The following is a 24,046-nucleotide window of genomic DNA, read 5'->3' as shown; positions in this document are numbered from 1 at the left end:
AAAGTCAAATGGTGCGTTTATGACTGACGGTCAATGGGCCTACTCCTGTTCTCAAACCCTCCACCCCTTGTACATGTGTGGTTGCTGTCTGGGTTTTTACTACCTTCTTACGTAGGCCATAGAAGATGCAATTTTTTTTCCTTGAATCATTGGGTTGAATAAAAAGGATTTGATTCCACATTCAATGCACTCAGAGCGTTTGTATTCTGACAGCGAGAAGAGTTCTTTACCGTTTAAACTAGGGTTGGACTGATTATCGGCAAGGCCGATATTCACTTTCTCCCAATTATTATATCTGTATCGGCCCCGGAACTGGCCGATATTGCCAATATTTACGTGATGTCATTCTGCCTTCTTAGGCCGCCTCCCTTGCCTTGGACAGCCTCATCTGGAGTCTGAACCAGTCTCGCGGGAGTGTATCACAGCCATACACCCACCCACAGCAGCCTGGTGCCAGCCAGCCACCCACATCCACAGGCCCTGTACCAGCTAGCCAGCCACCCACAGACTCTGTACCTGCCACCCACAGGCCCTGTACCAGCCAGCCACCCACAGGCACTGTACCAGCCAGCCACCCACAGCCCCTGTGCTTCGGACACAGCTAATCACAGATTGCGGTAACGGGCCAATCACCGCTGATAAATTACTGGTTATCATTCTTTTCCTCGCGCGCTGTCAGTGTAAGGAGAGCCAGTAACGGCACCTATTTACACTTATAAACAGGGTACTGATCATTCGTGCAGCCCCATCAGTGGCCATCAGTGTACGCTATTAGTGAAGGAGAAAACTTACTTATTTACAACATTTTATAACCGAAACTGAGAAACTTTTTTTTTTTTTTTTTTTTTAAATCTTCGGTCTTTTTTTTATTCGTGTAGCAAAAATAAAAAATCCATTGGTGTTTAAATACCACCAAAAGAAAGCTCTGTCTCAAAAAAATATCAATTTCATATGGATACAGTGTTGCATGACTGCGCAATTGTCATTCAAAGTGTGAGCCTGGGCAGGAAGGGTGTGAAAGTTCCTGTTTTTGAAGTGGTTAAGCCTGGTACACACTTTTTTTTTTTTTTCTCAATCCAGCGAGCTGAATGGAAAAAAAAAACCGCAGAGCTTGCTGTACTGACGATGCAATGTTAGTACAGCAATCTTGCCCTGCTGAACTATTGTGTTCTGACGGGGGCCCCCCAACCCACCCCGCCTCCGGAACACACTGGCAAGTGCTCAAAGCCTTTGACTTCTAGCACTGATCCTATGCCAATTGGCAGCTGTTTTTCCATCATGCCCGGTCGACAGAAGTATGGACGTTGGGACTGGCTTCTGTCAGACATGCTGCTGTACACACGTATGTCGATGTTTGGCCCATGTGTACCATGCTTAAATCTTCGACTTCTAGGAGATTTCTTACAAATTTCTTGTACCTTCTCTCTGTTTGGGACTTCAGACATCCCTACCTACATGTACATTAGAAGAATATTTAGGTTGAGAGAGTGAGAGATTGCTTACATCACACGGCCAAATATACAAGAGCTCCAGTCAGGCTGTCTAGAGACCAGCATATAGATATTTTTCAAGCTGTAATAAGCATCTTTGTAGAAAATGCAGATTTTTTTTAATTTCAATTCTGCAATTTAAATGTAGGAGTTAAGATGACCTCATTTTAAATATGATTATCTTATGTGTTTTTTAGAGTATTAGGCTTTTTTGTCTATGGTTATAGAGTATGAGCGTAATGAACAGAAGTCCTGTGCACACGTAGGTTGACATTTCTTCTGTTTCTTTCTTTCTCTTTTTTTTTTTTTTTCTCTCTCAGATGGACCACCGGTTGTGACCCATTATGACATCTCTGACACAAATTCTGACCCGGAAGTGTTGAACGTAGACAACATGCTGGCAGCCACGGTTGTCAAGGAGCATAATTCTGTTTTGAAGCAGGAGCCACAGCCATCATGGCGTACTAGAGGCTTACTTGAAGAATTGAATGCAGACTCTGGTACTTAACGGCTGTGTACTACTAAGATTGATACACATTGGCATGTTATTTCCACAAGGCTGTTGATATGCTTTTCCCTGTGAGACAAGAAAAGAGTAAAAATAGCGTTTTTGCATATTTAAGTCAGTCGTGGCATGTCCATGCTATCAATCATGCCACTTACAATTCAAGGTTAGGTCTTTGAGTGCATGTGCTACCTAGTTTCTACTGCACCAGCTCATCCGCTCAACCAAAGGTTGAGTCTATCCATAGTTATTTTCCTTGTGCTTTGGGTAATTAAAAAAAAATAAATAAATCTGCGTCCTACCCACCCAGTAAACTCACTCACAGCATTGGTCTCCTCTATCTCCTGGAGCTGGTAGTAATGGCAATTTGTAAATTGTGGTTTAAATCTTCATTCTCATTCCAGTGTTTGCTAGGCATCACTGGAATAAGCATCCTGTAAAGCTGGCCATAGATTAGCCAGTGGGCGGATTGAGGATTGAAAAAAACAAAAAAAGAATGGATTCCTCCATCCACACAAGCAAGGTGGATATAGGATTCCTCCCCGCTTAAAATGGGGACTCTCCACTGTCCGAATACACTGGTTGTGCAGGGGAAGCCTCTAGGCATGTGCAGAGCGAAAAAAAGTTGTTTTGATTCCTTATTTAAATTTTGTTTAGTTAACTTTGATTTAATTTGTTTTCGGAATTAGTTTAGTTTAATTTATTTTAATTAGATTTGAATTGAGTTTTCCAAATTTGGTCGAATTGAATTCACTTCAACTGAACTCGTAGAATTCTATTCAAGTTCGAATTTATTATTTTTGAACTTCAGAAGACTGTTCTATTCTTTCTATTTTATGCTATTCTATTTCATGCTATTTTATTTTCTCTACTCTTTTTTATTTTCTCTTCTATTCTTTTCTATTCTATTTTCAATTCTGTTCTCTTACTCGTCTTTCCTATTCCATTATTTTTTTCTATTCTATTTCTTTCTATTCCTATATTTTTCATTTTATTCTATTTCATTTTCTGCTCTATTCCCTTATATTCTATTCTATTTTATTATCGTCTCATTTTTCTATTCTGTTCGGTTTTACTCTGTTATACTTTTCTATTTCTTTTCCTATTGTATTCTTTTCTATTTTATTCCTTTTTCTATTCTAGTTTATTGTATTCTTGTTTCCCAATTAGATTTCGTTCTCAAATTCGCTTAGAATTTTGGACGAAATTTAAATTTATTTTAAATTTGTTACTATTGAAATTCGGATAACGAAAAATTTGCCCAGGCCCCTGATGAACCAGCTGAATTTTGATCCATCGGTTACCAGCTTTTACTGTGAGTTTACTCGCTTTGTAAAGGTTACCAGTAAGCGGAGCCATGGTTTAATCCTCGCATCTTTGCCTAGACAAGAAGGCAGGAATGTCCCACGATTTGATAAACACGATCATAAAGTGTACAATGTGTCTGGAAAGTATTCACAGCGATTCACTTTTTCCACGTTTTAGGTTACAGCCTTTTTCCAAAATGGATTAAATTCATTATTTTCCTCAAAAGTCTACAAACAATACCCCATAATGACAACGTGAAACAAGTTTGTTTGAAGTCTGCAAATTTATTAAAAATAAAACCTAAATAAAAAATGTACATAAGTATTTACAGCCTTTGCTCAATACTTTGTTGAAGCCCCTTTGGCACGAATTACAGTCTCAAGTCTTTTTGAGTATGATGCTACAAGCTTGGCACGCCTATTTTTGGGCAGTTTCTCCCATTCTTCTTTACAGGACCTCTCAAGCTCCATCAGGTTGGAATGGGAGTGTCGGTGTACAGCCATTTTCAGATCTCTCCAGAGATGTTCAATCTTGTTCAAGTCTGAGCTCTGGCTGGGCCACTCAAGGACATTCACAGAGTTGTCTCAAAGCCACTGTTATCTTGGCTGTGTGCTTAGGGTCGTTGTCCTGTTGGGAGAGAAATCTTCACCCCAGTCTGAGGTCCAGAGCACTCTGGAGTAGGTTTTCTTGTTTTTTGTTCTTGTCTGAGAGTCCTTTAGGTGCCTTTTGCAAACGCCAGACAGGCTGTCGTGCCTTTTTCTGAGGATTCCTGAGGCTTCCGTCTGGCCACTCTGACATACAGGCCTGATTAGTGTAGTGATGCAAAGATTTTTGTTCTTCTGGAAGGTTCTCCTCTCTCAGCAGAGAAACACTGAAGCTTTGTCAGAATGATCATCGGGTTCTTGGTCACCTCCCTAACCGAGGCACTTCTCCCCCGATCGCTCAATTTGGCCGGACGACCCACTCTAGGAAGATTCCTGGTGATTCCAAACTTTTCCACTTACAGATGGAAGCCACTGTGCTCATTGGGACCCTCAATGCTGCAGAAATTTTTCTGTGCCCTTCCCCAGATCTGTGCCTCCATACAATCCTGTCTCAGAGGTCTACAGACAATTCCTCTGACGTCATGGCTTGGTTAGTCCTCTGACATGCACTGTTAACCGTGAGACCTTATATAGACAGGTGTGTGCCTTTCCAAATCATGACAAATCAACTGAATTTACCACAGGTGTACTCCAATCAAGTTGTAGAAACATCTCAAGGATGATCAGAGGATACAGGATGCACCTGAGCTCAATTTTGAGTGTCATGGCAAAGGCTGTGAATACTTATGTACATGGGATTTTTTTCGTTTTTTAATTTTAATTTGCAAAGATGTCAAACAAACTTAATTCATGTTGTCGTTATGGGGTATTGTTTGTAGAATTTTGTGGAAAATAATACATTTAATTTAGTTTGGAATAAGGCTGTAACATAAAATGTGGAAAAAGTGAAGCGCTGTGAATACTTTCTGGATGCACTGTAACTTTCAAAATGCACTGCTACTTTAAATTGACAGAACTGAAAAGTCTGGACCCTCATGTGCTAAGTTTCAAGCTTTTGCATAAGGTTACTGCAAGGAGCATTTGGGTTCAAAATTGCTATTAGAGGTCCCTGTATTGTAATAATACGTGTTTGACCTAACCTAAATATGCATATAGAGAGGTGTTCTGTGCAGCGTTCAGAACTATAGACGGTTAAATGGTCAAAACAAATATAGGGACTCCAATTATGTAAGTTCAAATAATAGCAAATTTATTAATGAAAGAATTAGTGTTTTTCATAACCGTACAGATATACAATTCTTTTGTGTACCAGTATATTAATGAGGAACAAGACATACAACATAAAACAATAGACATTTAACACAGTACCGGCCGGTGCATAATGATTCATTCACAGGGCTAATTTTCACTATTCATGGTGAAATACCGTTTGTGTATCTTTCTGTGATGCGTGTCTGTGGACACACGGAATATAGTTCAAAAAGCTTCTAAACAAAAGTGTTCTGAAAAAATTGGGGTTTGGAAGACAGGTCTAATGGGATGGCTATTCTCCGATTAACATCATTGGAAGATAATTCCGGGGTCCACCTACCACCTTTTTTTTTTTTTTTTTTTTTGAATGCACACATTCCGATCACATGACCACGGCATTGTTGCGAGAGGCAGCAGGAGATGGACCCACAACCTTCTGTGCGAAAGTTGGGATTTGTATGTTGCTGTGGCCCTGAGTTTCCTAGTTTCCAAGACTGTGTAGATGTACATGAAGGAATCTGGCTTTAGAGGTAGAAGGTCCATTTAGTTAGCTGTGCATAGTGACAGATGAAGTTTGCAATGTAGGTCTGGGCAAAATAAAACCTATTCAGTACATCAGTGTAATAAATGTGCCACTTTCTATATGTTGTCACTTTAAGAATGCTGCAAGTACAGACAAATATTTGAAATGCCAGAAATCCAGTGGGATCCTGACTTCCTGTATTAGCTGACAATATGATGCCTCTGCTGTACTGAAATGCCAGCCAGTGTTGATAACCCTGTCCAGATTTCCATTACTGGACCGCATTACCTCCCCCTTATGTTATGAAGATAGGGATAGGAAGGTGTTCTGTAGTCAGACAAGAGTTGGGCATGGCTGACAACAGTAACAACAAAGACATTGTTTTGCTTTTCTAACAGTAAGGCTCCATTTACACCTGGGCATTTTTGAGTGTTTTTCAGCTCCAAAAACACTAAAAAAAAAACGTTCCAAAACGCCCAACAAGTAAAACCCCATTCATTTAAATGGCCCCTGTTCACATCTGAGCGTTTTGAAAAACGCCTGTAGCTGAAAAAAGTACATGAGCTTCTTTTTGGGCTGATTACCAGCATTTTTGATAGATGTCAATGCCTGCCTCCAAAAACGCCTGAAAAAAACGCCTCAAATTCGCGGTAAAAAAACGCGGTAAAACGCTACGCTCAAGTGTGAATGCAGCCTAAGTTAGCTGGATGTCTTGAAGATCAACAGATATTATTTTTTTTTTTTTTGTTGTACTTTAAGCATTTTGAAAGGGATTAAACGTGAGTGATGTGCTTGTATTAGAGAAATCTGTATATACTGTATATCAGGGATGCACAATTCCTATTGCCTGACGCCTGGGACATGCATTTTTAGGCGCCGGGCAGATGCGCTTCTACTGAGTGTTAAAAGAGCCTGACGCTCCCCTTTACTGATGAGCACCCAATCAGTGCTTGTCACACTGCAAGGGCTTTCCCCTCCATGCTAGTCCCCGGGTGTGATGAAAATCTCTTGTGATAAAACGGTCTCATTTAGTAGTTGTATTACTGAATGAGACAGTTGTCTCACTTTTATTAAAATGATAAAATGTATAAATTATGTTTAAGTAAATTACAACTTTTTATGTAAAAAGATTAGACCTTATATTGGTTAAAAATATATATTTTTTTATCAGGCCAAGTAAGTTGTCATGAGGGACAAATAGATTGGGATCCTGATTTTAGTCCCTTGGACAGGTAGTTTTTTAAAAAAAATTTCCACGTGTGTGTATATATTATATATAATATGTGTGTATGTTCACTGAATAGAAATTTTGGTGCTGAAACCAAAATTGCAGAATGTAGTTGGCTGAAAACCAAAAATTAAATTTTTCTTTTTAAATATATGTTTTTATATATAATTATCAACCTTTTAATTATCATGAATTTAAAATGAATATGAATTTGTCGGCAATTATCGGCACCTTTTAGCGCAAGAAAAGCTAAAGAAAAATGGGTCCCTTTAAATTCTATGTATGTCTTCACACTGGTCCATTGTGCTTCCATTGTGGTGTTAAAAATCTTGCTTGTTGGATTTTTGGTCAATTAAAAAAAACGCACCAAAAACGCATCTCTTCATTAAAATGTATTGAAAACAGCAGAAACTCATTAATAATGCAACCGTGTTATGTTTTTGATGCAGTTTTTGAGTCACATGACCTATGAAAAATACCATAAGCACAGTAAAGTTGTGTTAAAATCAGTGGGTCATTAGCGGCACCTTTTTCTTTGTCGCCAAAATGCCGACAATTGTAGTGCATCTCATAGATACACACACACACACGCGCGTTAATTTATTTCAGTAATTCAATTCAAAAAGTGAAACTCCTATATTTTATATAGATGTGTTACACACAGAGTGATATATATCAAGCATTTCTTTCTTTTATTTTGGTTATGGTTTACAGATAGTGAAAACCCAAAATTCAGTATCTCAGAAAACCTGAATATTACATAAGACCAATTAAAAAAATAATTTTTAGTATAGACATGTTGGCTTACTGAGAAGTATGTCCATGTAGAGTATAGTATGCACTCAATACTTCGTCTGGGCTCCTTTTGCATGAATTGCTGCATCACACTGCTTGTAGGGGTCTGCAGGCAGGGGGCTTATTAGAATCTGGAAGCCCCCCTTTAACAAGGGGGTCCCCAGATTCCAGCTTCCCCTTATGTGAATGAGTATGGGGTACATAGTACCCCTACTCATTAACCAAAGAAGTGTTCAAAAAGTAAATAGGGCAGACACTGTTTTGGCAAGTCCTTACTTTTTTTAAAAAAAAAATGTCTCCCAGTGTAGATCCATCATCCATCACGATGGCCACCGACACCTCGAGAAAAAAAAAAAAGTCTGCACCCGACCCTACCTCTTACCGTCTGTTAGCTCCACCACTAAATAAATTAGGAGTGTAACCACCCAGTGACGCAGTGAAAGCTTGCGATTAAAATACCACAAGCTTTTACTACTAAGATACTGCATCACTTCATATAATTGGCCATGCAGTATTTTGGTAGCTTTTTTTTTTTTTTTGTGAATGCCAGAAACCTTTTTGAAAAACTGAGCAGTATTTTACCACATTTCTTAACCACTTGCCTTCTGTGCACTTAAACACCCTTCCCATCCAGGCCAATTTTCAGCTTTCAGCGCTGTCACACTTTGAATGACAATTGCGCGGTCATGCTACACTGTACCCATATGACATTTTTATCATTTTTTTCACACAAATAGAGCTTTCTTTTGGTGGTATTTAATCATCTCTGGGTTTTTTATTTTTTACAAAAAAAAAGAATAAAGCCAAAAAATTTTTTAAAAAAAAAAGTTTTTCTTATTTTTTGCGAGTACATTTTGAAAATAAATTTTTCTCCTTCACTGATGTGCGCTGATGAGGCGGCACTGATGGGCACTGATAGGCTGCACTGATGGGCACTGATGAGGTGGCACTTATGGGCACTGATGAGGTGGCACTTATGGGCACTGATGAGGAGGTACTAATATGCCGCACTGATGAGCACTGAGAGGTGGCACTGAGAGGCAGCACTGAGAGGCGGCACTGATGAGCACTGATAGGCGGCACTGCTGGGCACTGATAGGCAGCACTGCTGGGCACTGAGAGGCGGCACTGCTGGGCACTGAGAGGTGGCACTGCTGGGCACTGACATGTGGCACTGCTGGGCACTGAGAGGCGGCACTGATGGGCACTGATAGGCGGCACTGATGGGCACTGGCGGATGGCACTGGACACTGACGGGTGGCACTGATGAGCGGCACTGATGGGCAGAACCATCAGTGCCCACACTCAGTGCCCATAGTGCTGCCAGTCAGTGCTCATCAGTGCCTAGATGAGCAGGCACTGATGGGCACTGACTAGCAGCACTATGGGCACTGATTGTGGGCATTGATGGGGGGCACTGATGGCGGGCACTGTGGGCACTGATGTGGGGGCACTGTGTGTGTGTTTTTACCTTTTAGTAATCAGGGCACTGGTGATCGGTGCCCTGATTACATTGCTGTGTGTCCCCAGCGGCTGTCGGCTCCCCCTCCTTCCTCACACTGCAGGCTCCGTGTGAGGAAGGAGCGCCGGCGATGAGAGATGATCTCATATGTTTACATATGAGATCATCGCTCATTGGACGGCCAGATCACGTGGTGAATGGCCGCTGTGATTGGCCATTCACCACGATCTGTGATCGGCTGTGTCCAAGGGACACGGCCGACACAGATTTTCCCCGCAGCGCGCTCGCGGGAGCGCGCTGGGGGCGTGTCACTGGGAGGCCGTTTAAAAACGGCCTCCCGAAAATTCGAGTCCGCGCTGCAGCCGTATATAGGCTGTAGCGCGGACGGGGGGAGGTTAAAATTGTAGATACTGCTTTGTGAATGGAGCCCATAGTTATGCAGTAGGTGAAGGGAGGGGCAGAAGAGCTGGGCCAGTACAGACAGTAATTCAACTCCTCCCAAAAGGAAAGGCCTGTGACACATATGGAGGGCGTGGCTGTGCTATGGATTTGACTTTTCCTGGAGTTAGTTTTTGAGGAAAGTGAATAAAAAAAAAAAGGAATATTACAATGATTAAAATGTATATAGAAACGAAAGACTCTGCAAGTAAGCATTTTAAAAATATCTATATTTCTGTGCTTTTATCTGCAATTTTTTACATTTGTCACAATATCTCTTTAACAAGTATGTTTGCTTTAATTCTGCAAACTTCTATTCTCTAAATGGTCACCAAAATACGAGTGTTGTACTTTTGTGACTTTGGTAACACAGAGGGCCTTCTTTGTGCTTTTTATGTGTTTTTAAAAATCTTTTTAACTGGTAATTACGCGGTCATGCAACACTACCCAAATTAAATTGATATATTCTTTTTTTTTTTTTTTTTTTTAACCTAAATAGAGCTTTCTTCTGGTGGCATTTTATCACCACTGGGTTTTGTAATATATAGATAGATTACAGAACCTTTTGAAAAAAACAACAAAAACTATTTTTACTTTCTGCTATAAAACCTATCCAAAGAATATATATATTAAAAAAAAAAAAACTTCATAAATTTAGGCCAATATGTATTTTGCTACATGTCTTTGGTAAAAGAAAACAAAAATCCCATTAAGTGTATATTGGTTGGTCTGCATGAAAGTTATAGCGTCTACAAATGTGTATATATACTGGATTTTATATTTATTTTATACTAGTAATAGAGGGGGTCAGCAACTCATATTAGGACTGTGATATTACGGCGGCCATTCTGACTGTAACTAACACTGGGGGGAACTGACTAACTACCACTGACCTCATCTGTGATACTAATACAGTGATCAGTGCTAATACTATACTATGATGACACTGGCTAGGAAGGGGTTATTATCTAGGGGAATTTAAAGGGTTAACTCTGTGCCTAACAATTTGTGATGTGTACTGCTTTTACTAAGAGATGTTTTCTGCAGGGAGAAAAAGCCACTTTGCTGCTCCGGGTATAATGATTCACTAAGCTAATCAGCAGGTCCCGGGCCAAAAAAAAAAATCATTGGCTGGGACCTGCTGACGACTGATGGCACATATGGGGTGTGTCCCCTACCCCAGAAATGCCAGCACATGTACGTTATCTGGCTTACAGCAGCAGAAATGTGTTGATATTTCCTCTGGGACATTTACCTTTATTTTACAAATGTAAATTTCCATGTTAGGGCCCATTCACACTAGAATGCAGTGTGAGAGAGCTGCGTTCCCATGTGGCTTTCCACACTGCATTCCAATCGCAGTGCCCTTGTGATCATCTGTGGGCCGTCAGTTCAAAGTTAACACTCCAAACACAGGTCGCAAACACTGGTACGTTTGCTCGCACTGGATCGCATGGTACAAAAGTACAATGCAATACAGTTGTCATGTGTTTCAAACAGTAGTGCATGCACTACGTTTGGTGTGGTGTGATTTCAGCCCTTTCAAAATGAATGGGCTGAAATCACACTGCACAGAACTGCATATGAATTAGACAGCATTCCTGTGTGATCCATATGCAGGTCTTAGTGTGACTGGGCCTGTAGGGTTCTGCTACAGTAAACTACAGGGTGTCACAAAAGTTACATAGGAATATTGAACGCTCCCTGTAACGGAACTTTGACCCACCCTGTAGTTGTGGACTTCCGTCAGTATATGGCTTCCTCCCAATCGTGAACATAGATACCAGATTTTCCAACCACCCCATACAAAGCTAGCCGACAACTTAGCTTGTATTGGAATCTCAGTTTATTAAACAGTCACACAGAATTTAAATACAGCATGGACCTCCCGCTCCTGATCAGATTACCATACACTGGTCAGGGGTTGCCTGATTACATTATCCTATGCAGATGAAATTGTATACAGAACTAGAATTAACCTGAACTAATTATCTAGCCATCTGGACAGAAACAATGTGAGGTCATTAACATTCAACAATGTAACAGACAGATTTAACACAATCCACATCACACCTTAATAGATGGACAATTTTGAGAGCCTGCCAGTGACGGTCTATCCGTCTCCTACATTGAAGTACATAGAATTCACATATAAGCATTGCTTTGATTATTTAGGAGCCACAGACTTCATGGCAACATGCTGTAGGTCTCGCAGTGTAAAGTGGGATCAAATCTTCATATTTCTTGAGAGATATTGATGATTAATATTCCCATTTGAAGTTATCCAAACCATTTTCTCAGTATCTTTTACTCCCAGTGATGGTGAGTACCGTCATACTCCCATATCTTATATTTTTAATAGAACTGTTGGACCGGTTTTCTTTGACGCAAATCTTACTGCCGACCTTTAAACATTCTAAATGAAAATGGAGAGTTTTCATCTCATTTTCAACAGCACCTCATTATGGTATCAGCGTATGGAGATGGTTGAATCAACAGCTTCTACATTTGTGGATTGGTCTCCGTAGCCCTGTGGAATGACCTGCGAGATCCCCTGATCTTTTCCCACTCTACTTTTACTTGTGCGGCCACTGGTATACATGGAAAAGATTAGAAACAGAAGTTGTTTAAAGGAACGCATTCGAAATGCAATTATTTGCACAACAGATATATCTTGGATTGTTTTAGCCATGAGTGGGGGAGAAGAAGACTTGGTGTGTAGAGAGCAGTGACCAACACGTAGAGAATATTTTGTAAGATTTTCTATTGAACAAACTTTTATATTTAGCTACAGTTTCAAATTTTCCCAATGTACGGTGACTTTTTGGGCACCCTGTGTAACTGCAATTCTGTACGCATAATACAGTGTGAACGGTTACCTTTTACTAAAACCAAAAGAACAATTGAGTACTGTCCGTGATACTTAAAACTGTTGGATAATGATTTGGAAAACCCTGGTCTACATTTAGTTCATTATCTTTTGTGTCAAAAATAATTATCATTCTTCAAAATTTTTCCTTTCCGGAGTAGTGTTCTAAGTTCCCTTTTAAGAACTAAAGCATTAATGTCTTCCATAGTGTGGTCTGGTTATGCAAAATAATGACCCACAGGTGTGCAGAAATCATCTTCCTTATGCTCCTTGATGGTATTTCTGTATAAATTCATCCTTTTTTGCAACTTCTGTCCTGTTTCACCAACTTGCTACATATTTTTTGCATTGCATTTTTGCATTGAATGAGTTACACCACATTACTAGAGATACAATTGTATGAACCTGTGATATTGAATGTTCCATTTATGTATGTGACACTTTTAAATTTTGATTGATTTGGTTGCGCAGTTTGCATCATTTTTTCTTACTGGGTTTGGTTGCTTTATTTGTAACTTCAGAATGAAGTTTTCTTGATTAATTTCTGAGGTTGGGTGGTTGCCTGAAAGCCAGTATTGGAGGTAATTGGAATATTTATTTTAGCGTTCCATCCTCTGTTGTGATGGTCTGTAAATCTTTGAATCCTTTTTCTTCTCTAGTGCTGGATTATATGTGGTTACTGGAGTTACACGGGTATGTTTTTTTTTTTTTTTTTTGTTTTTTTTTTTTTTTTTGTGTGTGTTCCTCCTATTTATTGGAGAAGATTTTCTCTTTGGGTTTTCAAGGCCGTGTTTATGCTTGTATTGATGGTTTTATCCTTATAACCCTTCTTGTGGAAGGAGTCTGCTAGTATTCTGAGATGTTTCTCAGAAGACAGATGATTTCTGTCTTCTGGGTCTGAGCATATCAGTTGTATCTTATGGCCTTGCTGTGTATGATGGGCCGTTTGGTGTGTTGGGGGTGAAAGCTAAAAAACTGTGGTGATAGTTGCATCTGTAAGTGGGTTTCCTGTAAAATTTAGGTATGCAGCTTGTCATCTGAGATGTATGTTGGGGTGTTTAGAAAGTTGGGGTGTGTTTGAATAATCCATTTTTAATTTGTTGGGTGAAAAGTTTTTTGATCAATGTTAAATTGTATTAGATTTTGTTCACCTTCTGTTCGTATGATAAATGCGATATAGCGATAGTATCTATTTGGCTTTAGTTTTATGCTGTTCAGGAGGTTGTCCTCCAGGTCAGCCATAAATAGGTTTGCATATGGGGTGCCATTTTACTTCCTATAGTAGTACCCATTCACTGATGATAGATGTAATTAATAAAAAGTGAAGTAGTTGTGCGTAAGAATGAATTCAATGAGCTGTGTAACATCCTCAGCGCTATATTTGTGGTTTGAAGATAAAAATGTGACACGCAGCAATCCCATCCTTGTGAGGGATGTTTCTGTACGGAGACTCTACAGCCATAGTGACTAGAAGTGTGTTTGGTAATTGCTGTATAGTGTTCAAAAAATCCTTATCTTGCAGGAAACTAGCAGTATTCATGACATCACTTCCAGGTTTTTACATGGAGACCCGATCAGAGCCGAATGCGACGGCCATGCAGGCTGGTTGCCCGGGTCTCCCAGTGGAACGGGAGACCCAGGTGAGCCACGGAAGGTGGCGGGAGGGGGGGGTGCGTCTCCTCCCATCCCTTGTAATTACAGCCGAGTGGCTTCTCCTTACAAGACAGCCGACCATCGGCTATGGACGCCCGTACTGGGGTGATGCTTCTAGCTACAGGCATCACTCCGGTGCAAGCACTTTCCCGAAATATCTGCAATATTGGTAACCTCAGGGGCCGACTCCGATATATCGGGGAAAGTGCATATCAGCCCCCGATAATCAGTCGATCCCTAGTTAACACCCCTGTATGATTTGTTTTGCTGTCTCTACCCCTGTTAAGAAGATTTCATCTCACTTTCTGTCCCTATGACAACTGAATTTTGAAAATTTTGGTTTATTGTGGAAACAAGGATTGGTGATAAAGCTTCAGTGGAAACACCTTTTTCCCATGAGAACTCTTACAGGAGTGAATTTCCCTTCCTAGGGGGAGATTTCTCTTCACTTCCTGTTGTCTCTGTCCATTTGTAAGTAAGAGTCGTTTTTAAGTTGGATGTTTGTAACCCGGGGACCGCCTGTATCTGGAATTGCACTGATAAGTTCTGTATGTAGGTTGGTTGTTGGTGTTTTAATGAGACCTGTTAATTGTTTTAATCTAAAGCCAGCTCTACCCAGACACCTCTAGAGGAAGCCTTGATCCCTCGTGAACTGAATGAGTAGACCTTTTAGTGCACCCCAGGATGTACTTTGAGGCTCCAGGCAGCTTTGCTGGAAACAGGAATTATCCTTGGCAAGGGTAACACAGAATTTTTCATAGGCTGCTTGGACAAGGACAACTATACATATAGCTGTACTAGAAGTGTACTTCTACTTTAAATCTGAAACAGAATTATGTGGCTAAGAATATTGTGCAGTTTGAGACCATTTTTTTTTGTGAATGCCTCCTATTAAGGTTATTAAAGTGTTACTAAACCCAGGAGCCTGCATTCACTATATCTGATCTCTCACAGTACACAGAACATGGAAATGCAATTGTTTTAGAAAAAATAAACTGCTAAATACCTTTTCTCATCAACAGTATAAAGTCGTTTTTATACTTCTATCAGTGTCTGGCCGAGCACTGGTAAAGCTTGTAGGAATTTTCATTCTCCTATCCTGTCCTAGAAGTGCTGCATGACCCCTGACCCTCTGTCTGGACAGTGCTGATTGGCCCTGTGCTGATCTCATACACCCTCCCAAGAAAAATAAAATTTCTCTAGCGCTCATTGACAGACGTAGTCCTCGGTGATACACCACCTTCGGTTATGTTGCCTCCACAGGAGCAGGACTAGACAGGAAATTAAAAAGCTCTGGCCACACCCTAGGGGCAGTCCCAGAGGGTATATCCTCTCTCTCTCTGCCTCAGCAAATCAGTTATTTTCTGTCTAGTTAGGAGTAAGGACCTAGATACCTTGCTGGGATCTTAGGTCCTGGCAAGAATTTTTTCTTAAAGGATTTTTAGACAGCTTTTTTTCTCCAGTGTTCCTGTGAGATCTTCAAGCAAGAAAGCTGAACTGGGCGACGGGCTGGATGTTGAGATCCGGTGGTCACCCCAGTTCAGCCTACGAGCGCGTGCAAACCATAGCTCCGCGCTGGGTCGGCCGCGACAAAGTCCCATTAAAGGACTGTCCACGCGAGTTAAACGTCTCGCTGAAACGCCAAAGACCATGAGTCACGGCGTCCGTATCGGTCGACAGCCCTCCCGCCCCGGTGGAGAGGGGTACTGTCAGGAGTTGGTGCCCGCCTGGTTCCGGTATGGTGAGTAGTATGTTCCCCCTTTTCCCCTGACGGGTCTTGTGGTGAACGCGGGCCCCTCTCTGTATGGTAAGATAGAGTCCCTCTCTATCCTATAACATGTCACAGATCCTCCTACTTTGAGTGTGATTTTATGTGCAAAAAGCCAGGAGGCTTGGTTTGGGAGCTAACAATCTAATTGTATACATGTTAAAAAGATGTAATCTGTGGCATTCTGGGAATCTTACGGTGTTAAGAATAAGCTACCTACCAGTCAGAAGCCACGGACATGTAGACTGCCTTCCTAATCAGATCTCCAGCTATTAGCAGGCCTCCCGAATGGCCATGCGGTCCGCCAGGGCCGGTACCGCCAACCACGCCATATCCCCATGCAGAGAGAGTGTTGTGTGCCCTGCAGCACACCGCTATTCAGTACAGGCCGCCGCCATTTTTTTTGCTGGATCGCACGAGCCGCCATTTTGGCGTAGCCTCGTGTCTCCAGCATGGGGGCGGCCATGTTTGAGGTGATCCAAACACCTCGTGGAGCTTGGGGGAGGCGCCGGAAGGCGTGCAGAGGGCGGAGCCGCCTCCTTTCTTCCTGGGCAGCCAGCCAAAAGACTTCCTGTTTGTCAAGACAGCGCTGTAACCTGTTGCAGTTAAACTCTGAGCATCAAGTGGTGAGCCTGGGGGTCTATCTCTCTCTCTCTCTCTCTCGATCGATAGGGATCCCTAGCAGGTAACACTAAGGGGCTTTTGTGGCGCTGGGGGTCTGGAAAAAAAAAAAAAAAGTTTTTTATTTTTGAATTATATTATCCAGGAAGTGACTGGAATTATCATGGACCCTGCCACACATATTCCCCCACCTGTTTCCCTCGAGGGGGCCACGGGACCCGCCGGTGCACAGAGTATAGAGTCATTTACAGCAATTTTGGAGTCTATGGTGGCTCGGGTGGAGGCGGCCTGTCAGGGACGGGGGTCAAGGAAGCGACCCCCGCCTACCCCTATACTATCTGACACCTCTGACTCTGATTCAGAGATGGTCACTGCAGTTGCAGGTTCCTCTGCAAGGGCTGTTATCCCAGGTAAAGCCCCCTCAGACAGTGAGGAGGACGCTTCTTCTCCTGCTATAATTCAGGAAGAAGCATTGGTGGACGCACTAGTTGTGGCAGTGCAGGAAACCTTAAAACTTGAGGCTTTACCGGCAGAGGCAACTGAAACAGAGATTCCTTTTGGTACTAATAAGCCCATCAAAACGGTGAAGGTTTTTCCTGTACCCAAATGTTTCGGTAATCAGATTAAAGGAGAATGGGAGCATTCTAAACGTACCTTTACTATTTCCAAGCGTATTGCTAGACGCTATCCGTTTGAGGAATCCATCATTAAGAAATGGACGGTACCACCAGTGGTGGATCCACCTATTTCCAGGCTGAATAAAGCCATGGTTATTCCAGTGGAGGACACTTCGTCCTTTAAGGATCCGGTGGATCGAAAGATGGAAGCAGAGTCCCGCACCATCTTCTCTCTGATAGGGTCAGCATTTAGACCAGTAATTGTTATTGGTCTAGTTTCCCAGACACTTACGGAATGGGCGAAAATGGTACGCCAAGATCTTAGGGGAAAAGATATTCCCCAGGAGACATCTGATTTGATGGAACAGATTATACAAGGGCTACAGTTTATCTGTGACGCAGCCCTGGACACTACTCCCTTATTAGGGCATGCATCTAAGTCAGCGGTGATCCTCAGACGTGTGCTGTGGTTAAAATGCTGGTCAGCTGACCTAGGTTCCAAAAAGACCTTGACTAATCTCCCTTTTCAGGGGAATCGTCTATTTGGGGCCAACCTAGATGAAATCATTAAGGATGCCACTGGGGGCAAGAGCACTTTTTTGCCACAGGCTGCTAAAGCTAAGGGACCTCGCAACAAGCGAGGACCTTTCTTTACCGCCCATAAAGGGCGCCCGGCTGGTACTAGCGGGAAAGGCAAGACTCCTCCAGGAGGGTTCAAGAAGGGCTGGTCGGACAAGCAAAGGACCAACCCAGCCAAACCCGAAGCAAAGGAGTACACAGCCTGAAGGTGCGCCCCCACCCGGTTTCAGGGTGGGGGGACGTTTTCACCGGTATTCAGGACATTAGATCGAGCATCAACCACTACTACCGGTGTGATTCTTCCCTTCCAACATTTAAGTACTACAGGAAGCGGTAGTTACCGTTCCCTGAATAGATCTTTTCCTTTACCTTTTCCTAAGATTAGTCCCGATACCTCACAGGAATCGGATCTGGTTGACCAGATAGGCCAAGTAGCCTCTAGTCGGGTGACTTCAGTCCCTGAGGTTCAACCAGAAAAGATCACCTTTCCTGATAACAATCAGGTATCTGATAAATGTGTGGGAACAGAAAACGACCAGACTTTCTCGGATGGTCGGGGCCAGATACCTCTAGGGACGCCTGGTTCAGATTCTATCAGCGCCAGTGGTCCTAGAAATTCTAGGCTGGCCTCCTCAAGCCGGCCTGGCCGACTTGGACATGTTAGTCGTAGACGTTCCGTGGGAACTTCGTCTCAGGGAGTGTCTGTGGTCTCAAGGACCAATTTACCATCATGCTTTACAGTCGCTGGGTTTAATGGCCTGGCCATTGAGACCCAAGTACTGAAGGACAGAGGTTTGTCTACTTCAGTCATTCCTACCCTTATTAAAGCAAGGAAAGCGACTTCCAGCAAAGTCTATTATCACACATGGAAGACTTATATTGCGTGGTGCGAATCTTTAGGATTTCCTCCACGTACCTATTCGGTGACTCGAATATTGGCCTTTTTGCAACAAGGGGTTGAGCAGAAGCTAGCCTTGAGCACCATCAAGGGTCAAGTTTCAGCATTAGCAATCTTCTTTCAGAAACCTTTAGCTACCAAGTCCTTGGTGCGGAATTTCATCCAGGGGGTGCGGCACCTGGCTCCTCCAGTCCGCGCGCCCTTACCGCCCTGGGATCTTAATTTGGTTTTGTCGGTTCTACAGAAACCTCCCTTTGAAAACATCAGGGAGATTCCCTTGCTTACTTTATCCCAGAAGGTGGCCTTCTTGGTGGCTATTACTTCTGCTCGCAGGGTGTCAGAACTGGCTGCATTATCATGCCAGTCCCCATACCTAGTGATTCATAGGGATAAGGTAGTACTTCATCCTAAGCCATCTTTTCTTCCTAAGGTGGTTTCAGATTTTCATCTGAATGAAGATATTGTACTACCTTCCTTGTGTCCTTAGCCCAAGCATCATCGGGAACATGCGTTGGATTCCTTAGATGTGGTTCGGGCAATCAGGGTATACCTGAAAGCTACGGAATCTTTCCGTAAGACGGATTCACTTTTTGTGATCACGGATGGCCCCAGAAAGGGTTTGCCTGCATCTGCCGCGACCATTGCCAAATGGATTAGACAAACGGTGGTACAGGCTTATTCTATTAAGGGTCAGAGTCCTCCGTTCCCTGTTAGGGCGCACTCCACTCGAGCGCTCAGTACTTCCTGGGCCTTTCGCCATCAGGCGTCAGTGGTCCAGGTATGTAAGGCGGCCACCTGGTCGTCGGTACATACCTTTACAAAATTCTATAAAATTGATGTGACTGCATCGGCGGATGCCTCATTTGGCCGCAAGGTTTTGCAGGCCGCAATTTTGAGGAGACCGGTGGTCTACCTCGAGGGTTTTTTTCTGTTTGAAAAAAAAAAATAAAAATTTTTCTCTTTTTTTGTTGAGTCTCATCATTAAGGATGAGCATTGTAAACTTCTAGTTGGCACCGGTTGGGCCTTCTAGATTGGGATTTGATTTCATTTTCCCACCCCTCAGTTGTGATACTGCTCTGGGACGTCCCGAAGGTGGTGTATCACCGAGGACTACGTCTGTCAATGAGCGCTAGAGAAAAATGGATTTTTGTAAAATCTTACCGTAAAATCCTTTTCTCTTAGCTCATTGACAGACGTAGTCCCCGCCCCTCTGTTTTTTGAGTTGGGTTAAAATCTCTAAAGACTGCTTTTTCACATAACTGATTTGCTGAGGCAGAGAGAGAGAGGATATACCCTCTGGGACTGCCCCTAGGGTGTGGCCAGAGCTTTTTAATTTCCTGTCTAGTCCTGCTCCTGTGGAGGCAACATAACCGAAGGTGGTGTATCACCGAGGACTACGTCTGTCAATGAGCTAAGAGAAAAGGATTTTACGGTAAGATTTTACAAAAATCCATTTATATCTAGCAATACACACCAAGCTGAGCATGTGAAGAGTGCCTTCAAGGCTCTGTTCTATAAGCAGATGGTTTGAGGACTGTGGAAGAAGGGGAGGTTTAGAGAAGACAGGATTAAAAGCCTTTTTACACAATGCAGAGGTTTAACCCCTTAGGTTCCACAGTGAGTATAACAAGCATGCTTTACTGCATATACAAATTGATTTTACGGTTGTGGGTTTAGTAACACTTCAAACTGTAATATACGACCAAGCCTTCAGTTTTTTTTCTGATGTGTAGCAAAAAATCAGTCCAAAGAAGCAGCTGTAACTGTTTGACCAGACAGGAAGAGGGGAACAATCTGAAACAAGGAAATACAAAAATAAACATTTGACAGGTGTTCTCATCTTCCTTCTGTCTGTGTTGCTTTTGGCAAATTCCCCTCACTTCCAGTCTGGTAAAAGGTTGTCAATAGAACTAATAGGCGAGATTAAATCTCTCTAACAGAGTGCTGGAAGTCAGTAAAAACCTGACAGGAGTTCTAACCTTTTTGTATTCTATCCAAATATCTTAGTTGAACATAACGTTGAAAGATTCCTCAGATAACCTGACAGTGCTTCAAAACCATAATACAGAGGGATAAATATAATATAGCCCATATTGATCCAGTGCCAGTAAAATAGGTTTTACTAGTGTTCTATATGGGAGCAGTACAGTCATAAAAAGACCTTGATGAATTAGTCAATCCAAAATAAATACCATTACTGTTGTTGGCTAGGATTTGAGCCTTTACTATTTTTTACCAGGCAGTAATGATTGAAGTGCAGTAACCAATTGAAACCAATCAGGAGTCAGTTTGAGTAAATTCTATTTCCTGTGTTAGTGGACTTTGCTTATGGTCAGGAGTACTTATTAGCTGATATAACCAATATCTTGCAGACTTGGGTAAACCGCAAAATACACCTGAATTACCTGTATGAAAACGGTTTTACTTGCCAAATGATCTGTATTCCTCCCCATCTGGTCTTGAGATTTACATAGCTCTGTCACAGTCCACAGTCAGTCTGGTGGCCTGATTTTATTTTTTTATTCTCCTGCAATAAGTGGTTATAAAAGTTCAGGTGTGTGTGTGTGTGTGTGTGAATATAGATAGATATGTAGCTAGATTTTGGTCTCATCACTCCAAATAACTTTGTGCCAGAAGGTTTGAGGCTTGTCTCGGTGCTGTTTGGCGTATTGTAAGTGGGATACTTTGTGGTAGGGATCAACCGATTATCGGCAAAGCCGATATATCGAGAGCCGATATGTACTTTCCCCGGTTATATAGGAATATTTCGGAAAGTGCTTGTACCGGAGTGATGCCTGCAGCTAGAGGCATCACCCCAGTACCGGCATCTATAGCCGACGGTCGGCTGTCTTGTAATGACACCGGGAGACCCAGGCAACCAGCCTGCACGGCTGCCGAAGACCCGATCAAAGCAACTTTGGGAAGGCTGTCCACAACGTTTAGGAGTGTGTCTAGGGGAATGTTTTAACATTCTTCCGAAAGTGCATTTGTGAGGTCAGGCACGGATGTAGACGAGAAGGTCTGGCTCACAGTCTCTGCTTGAATTCATCCCAAAAGGTGCTCTATGGGGTTGAGGTCAGGTATCTGTGCAGGCCAGTCAAGTTTCTCCACCCCAAACTCACCCATCCATGTCTTTATGGACCATTCTTTGTGCACTGGTCCAAATCATGTGGTGGGAGGGGAATATGGTGTGGGGTTGTTTTCCAGGCGTTGGGCTTGGCCCCTTAGTTCCAGTGAAGGGGACTCTTTAGGCATCAGCATACCAAAACATTTTGGACAATTTTATGCTCCCAACTTTGTGGCAATAGTTTGGGTAAGTATTTAGGGGGAGCTGCACATTTTAAGTTTCTTGTATTGGCAGTAGCCACAGAAAATATGCTTGAATTTCAGAAGACATGGATATAACAAAGTTTATAAATCTGGGTCTTCGATCATCATTTAATATGACTACAGATGTAAATTTTTGTTTCCTTTATTCTCCCCAGAGATTTATACCCTGTACAGTGTTCCACTATGTGGTCCATGGCCAAGGCCTCAGAACATTTCCTAAATCCTCCTTAAGTTGCATAGTAGAGCATTCTTCTAACCGTGTTCTCATATGTTTTTCCAAAATATTATCCCAAAAATAGCAGGGTTACTCCTGATTTCCGAATAGTGGGCGGAGTCATGCTAACCATATGTTTTTATTGGCCTAACGACCACCTGTACATCCAGAACTGCTGGTATATCGTATAGACAACCTAATATTATACACCAGGCGTATTGAATTTAAATTCATGAGGTCCAGTCAGTAAAATTTTCTTCCAGCTGATGTCCAAAAATCAGCCCAGACCCCCAGGGTCGGTTCACAACTCTGTGGTTGGGGAATGTGCGATATTGCAAGCCTTCCTGGCCCAGAGAAATGCACTTTAGCAATTCTTAATGGCACCCCCACACATTGGCGCCTACAGCACATTTTCGCATTGCACCAAACCACATGCAGCTTGGTGGGGTGCAATTTAAAAAAAAAAAGGTTGGGACTTCTTTCCTTGCTTTCCTCACAGGTAGGGCAGCCCATGAAAATGAATAGGCTGCCCTACCCACTACATGCACGTGCAAAAACGCATGCACTGATCTGAATCGAGCCTCATATCAAAATCCTGTTTTTACATCAGCATCCACAGTCCCCTCTTCACATCTGTCGCTCCCCTTCACATCAAAATCCCCCCTTTACATTACTGTCCTCAGTCCCCCCCTTACATTACTGTCTTCAGCTCCCCACATTATCGGCTATCACATTACTGTCCTGAGCCCCCCAGTACTGTCCTCAATGACTCAATGTTTCTCATCATTACTGTTCTAAGCCATGTCATTACTGTACGTATCAAATTGGAGTTCAACTGTATCCACAAGTGTCTTATGGGTTGAGGGGATCAGGCTGTGCACTGTGTATATGTCTGCTATGAGTATAATTGGTTATTAGGCTTCTGAATCTACAGCGTCCAGTAAACACGTTAAAAGGTCCTGAGGTATAATTATGGAGGATGAGATTGTGTTAATTATCTGCATCTAATATCTGGTTTATTCTGGACATCTCCATAGCATGAGTGTTGAGTCTCCCTGGTCTTTGGGACATAGTGGGGAGTTATACTTGCCCCATTGGTGTAATTGTAACAGGGTCCTAATACACCCGATGTAGGAGATACATACTACAGTAGATTAGTCAACTTTTTTTTTTTTTTAGTGTAGATGTGAGATCTGAGGTCTTTGACCCCAGATCCCACATTAAAGAGGTCCTGTCATGCTTATTTCTATTACAAGAGATGTTTACATTCCTTGTAATAGGAATAAAAGTGATCAAAACTTTTTTTTTTTTTTTTTAAAGGAGTGTGTAAAAATAAAAGCTAGAATAGGGAAAAAAATAAAATAAAGCGCCCGTCCCCTTTGGCTCACGCGAAGCAGCTAACACATACAAAAGTCGCTCCCACATATGTAAACAGTGTTCAAACCACACATGTGAGGTTTCGCCATGATCATTGGAGCAAGAGCAATAATTTGAGCCCTAGGCTGCCTCTGTAACTGTAAACTGGTAACCTGTAAAAAATTTTTTAAAGTGTTGCCTATGGGGATTTTTAGGTACCAATGTTTGTCGCTATTCCACTAGCGTGCGCATTTTTGAAGCATGACATGTTGGGTATCTATTTACTCGGCGTAAAATTGCGCTTGTAAGACCACTGCGCAAGTGTGATAAAAAATATTGCAGCCATCTTCATTTTATTCTCTAGGGTCTCTGCTAAAAAGAAATATACAGCTGCAAGAAAAAGTATGTGAACCCTTTGGAATGATATGGATTTCTGCACAAATTGGTCAAAAAATGTGATCTGATCATCATCTAAGTCACAACAATAGACAATCACAATCTGCTTAAACTAATAACACACAGAGATGTCAGCCAACTGGAGTCCAATCGATGAGATTGGAGGTGTTGGTTACAGCTGCCCTGCCCTATAAAAAAC

The 24,046-nt window shown here is 42.2% G+C and overlaps 1 protein-coding gene and 1 long non-coding RNA gene across 3 annotated transcripts in view; both read left to right on the top strand.

The window, feature by feature from the left end:
• Positions 1-24,046, top strand: part of LOC309553501 — a 1,012,307-nt gene that overhangs the window by 389,789 nt on the left and 598,472 nt on the right. The gene's annotated exons all lie outside the window — the stretch shown is intronic.
• The window catches only part of ARK2N (arkadia (RNF111) N-terminal like PKA signaling regulator 2N), a 93,332-nt gene that overhangs the window by 60,230 nt on the left and 9,056 nt on the right, over positions 1-24,046 (top strand). For both annotated transcript variants that reach the window (XM_082243530.1, XM_082243531.1), the window contains one exon: positions 1,811-1,990. In XM_082243530.1, the coding sequence (XP_082099656.1) occupies positions 1,811-1,990 (180 nt within the window). The remainder of the gene's footprint in view (positions 1-1,810; positions 1,991-24,046) is intronic.

This window comes from Pelophylax lessonae, assembly GCF_965119305.1.
Source record: "Pelophylax lessonae genome assembly, chromosome: 1".
Taxonomy (NCBI): Eukaryota; Metazoa; Chordata; class Amphibia; order Anura; family Ranidae; genus Pelophylax; species Pelophylax lessonae.
The sequence above is the reverse complement of the archived record's forward strand: the minus strand, read 5'-3'. Positions and strand labels throughout refer to the sequence as shown.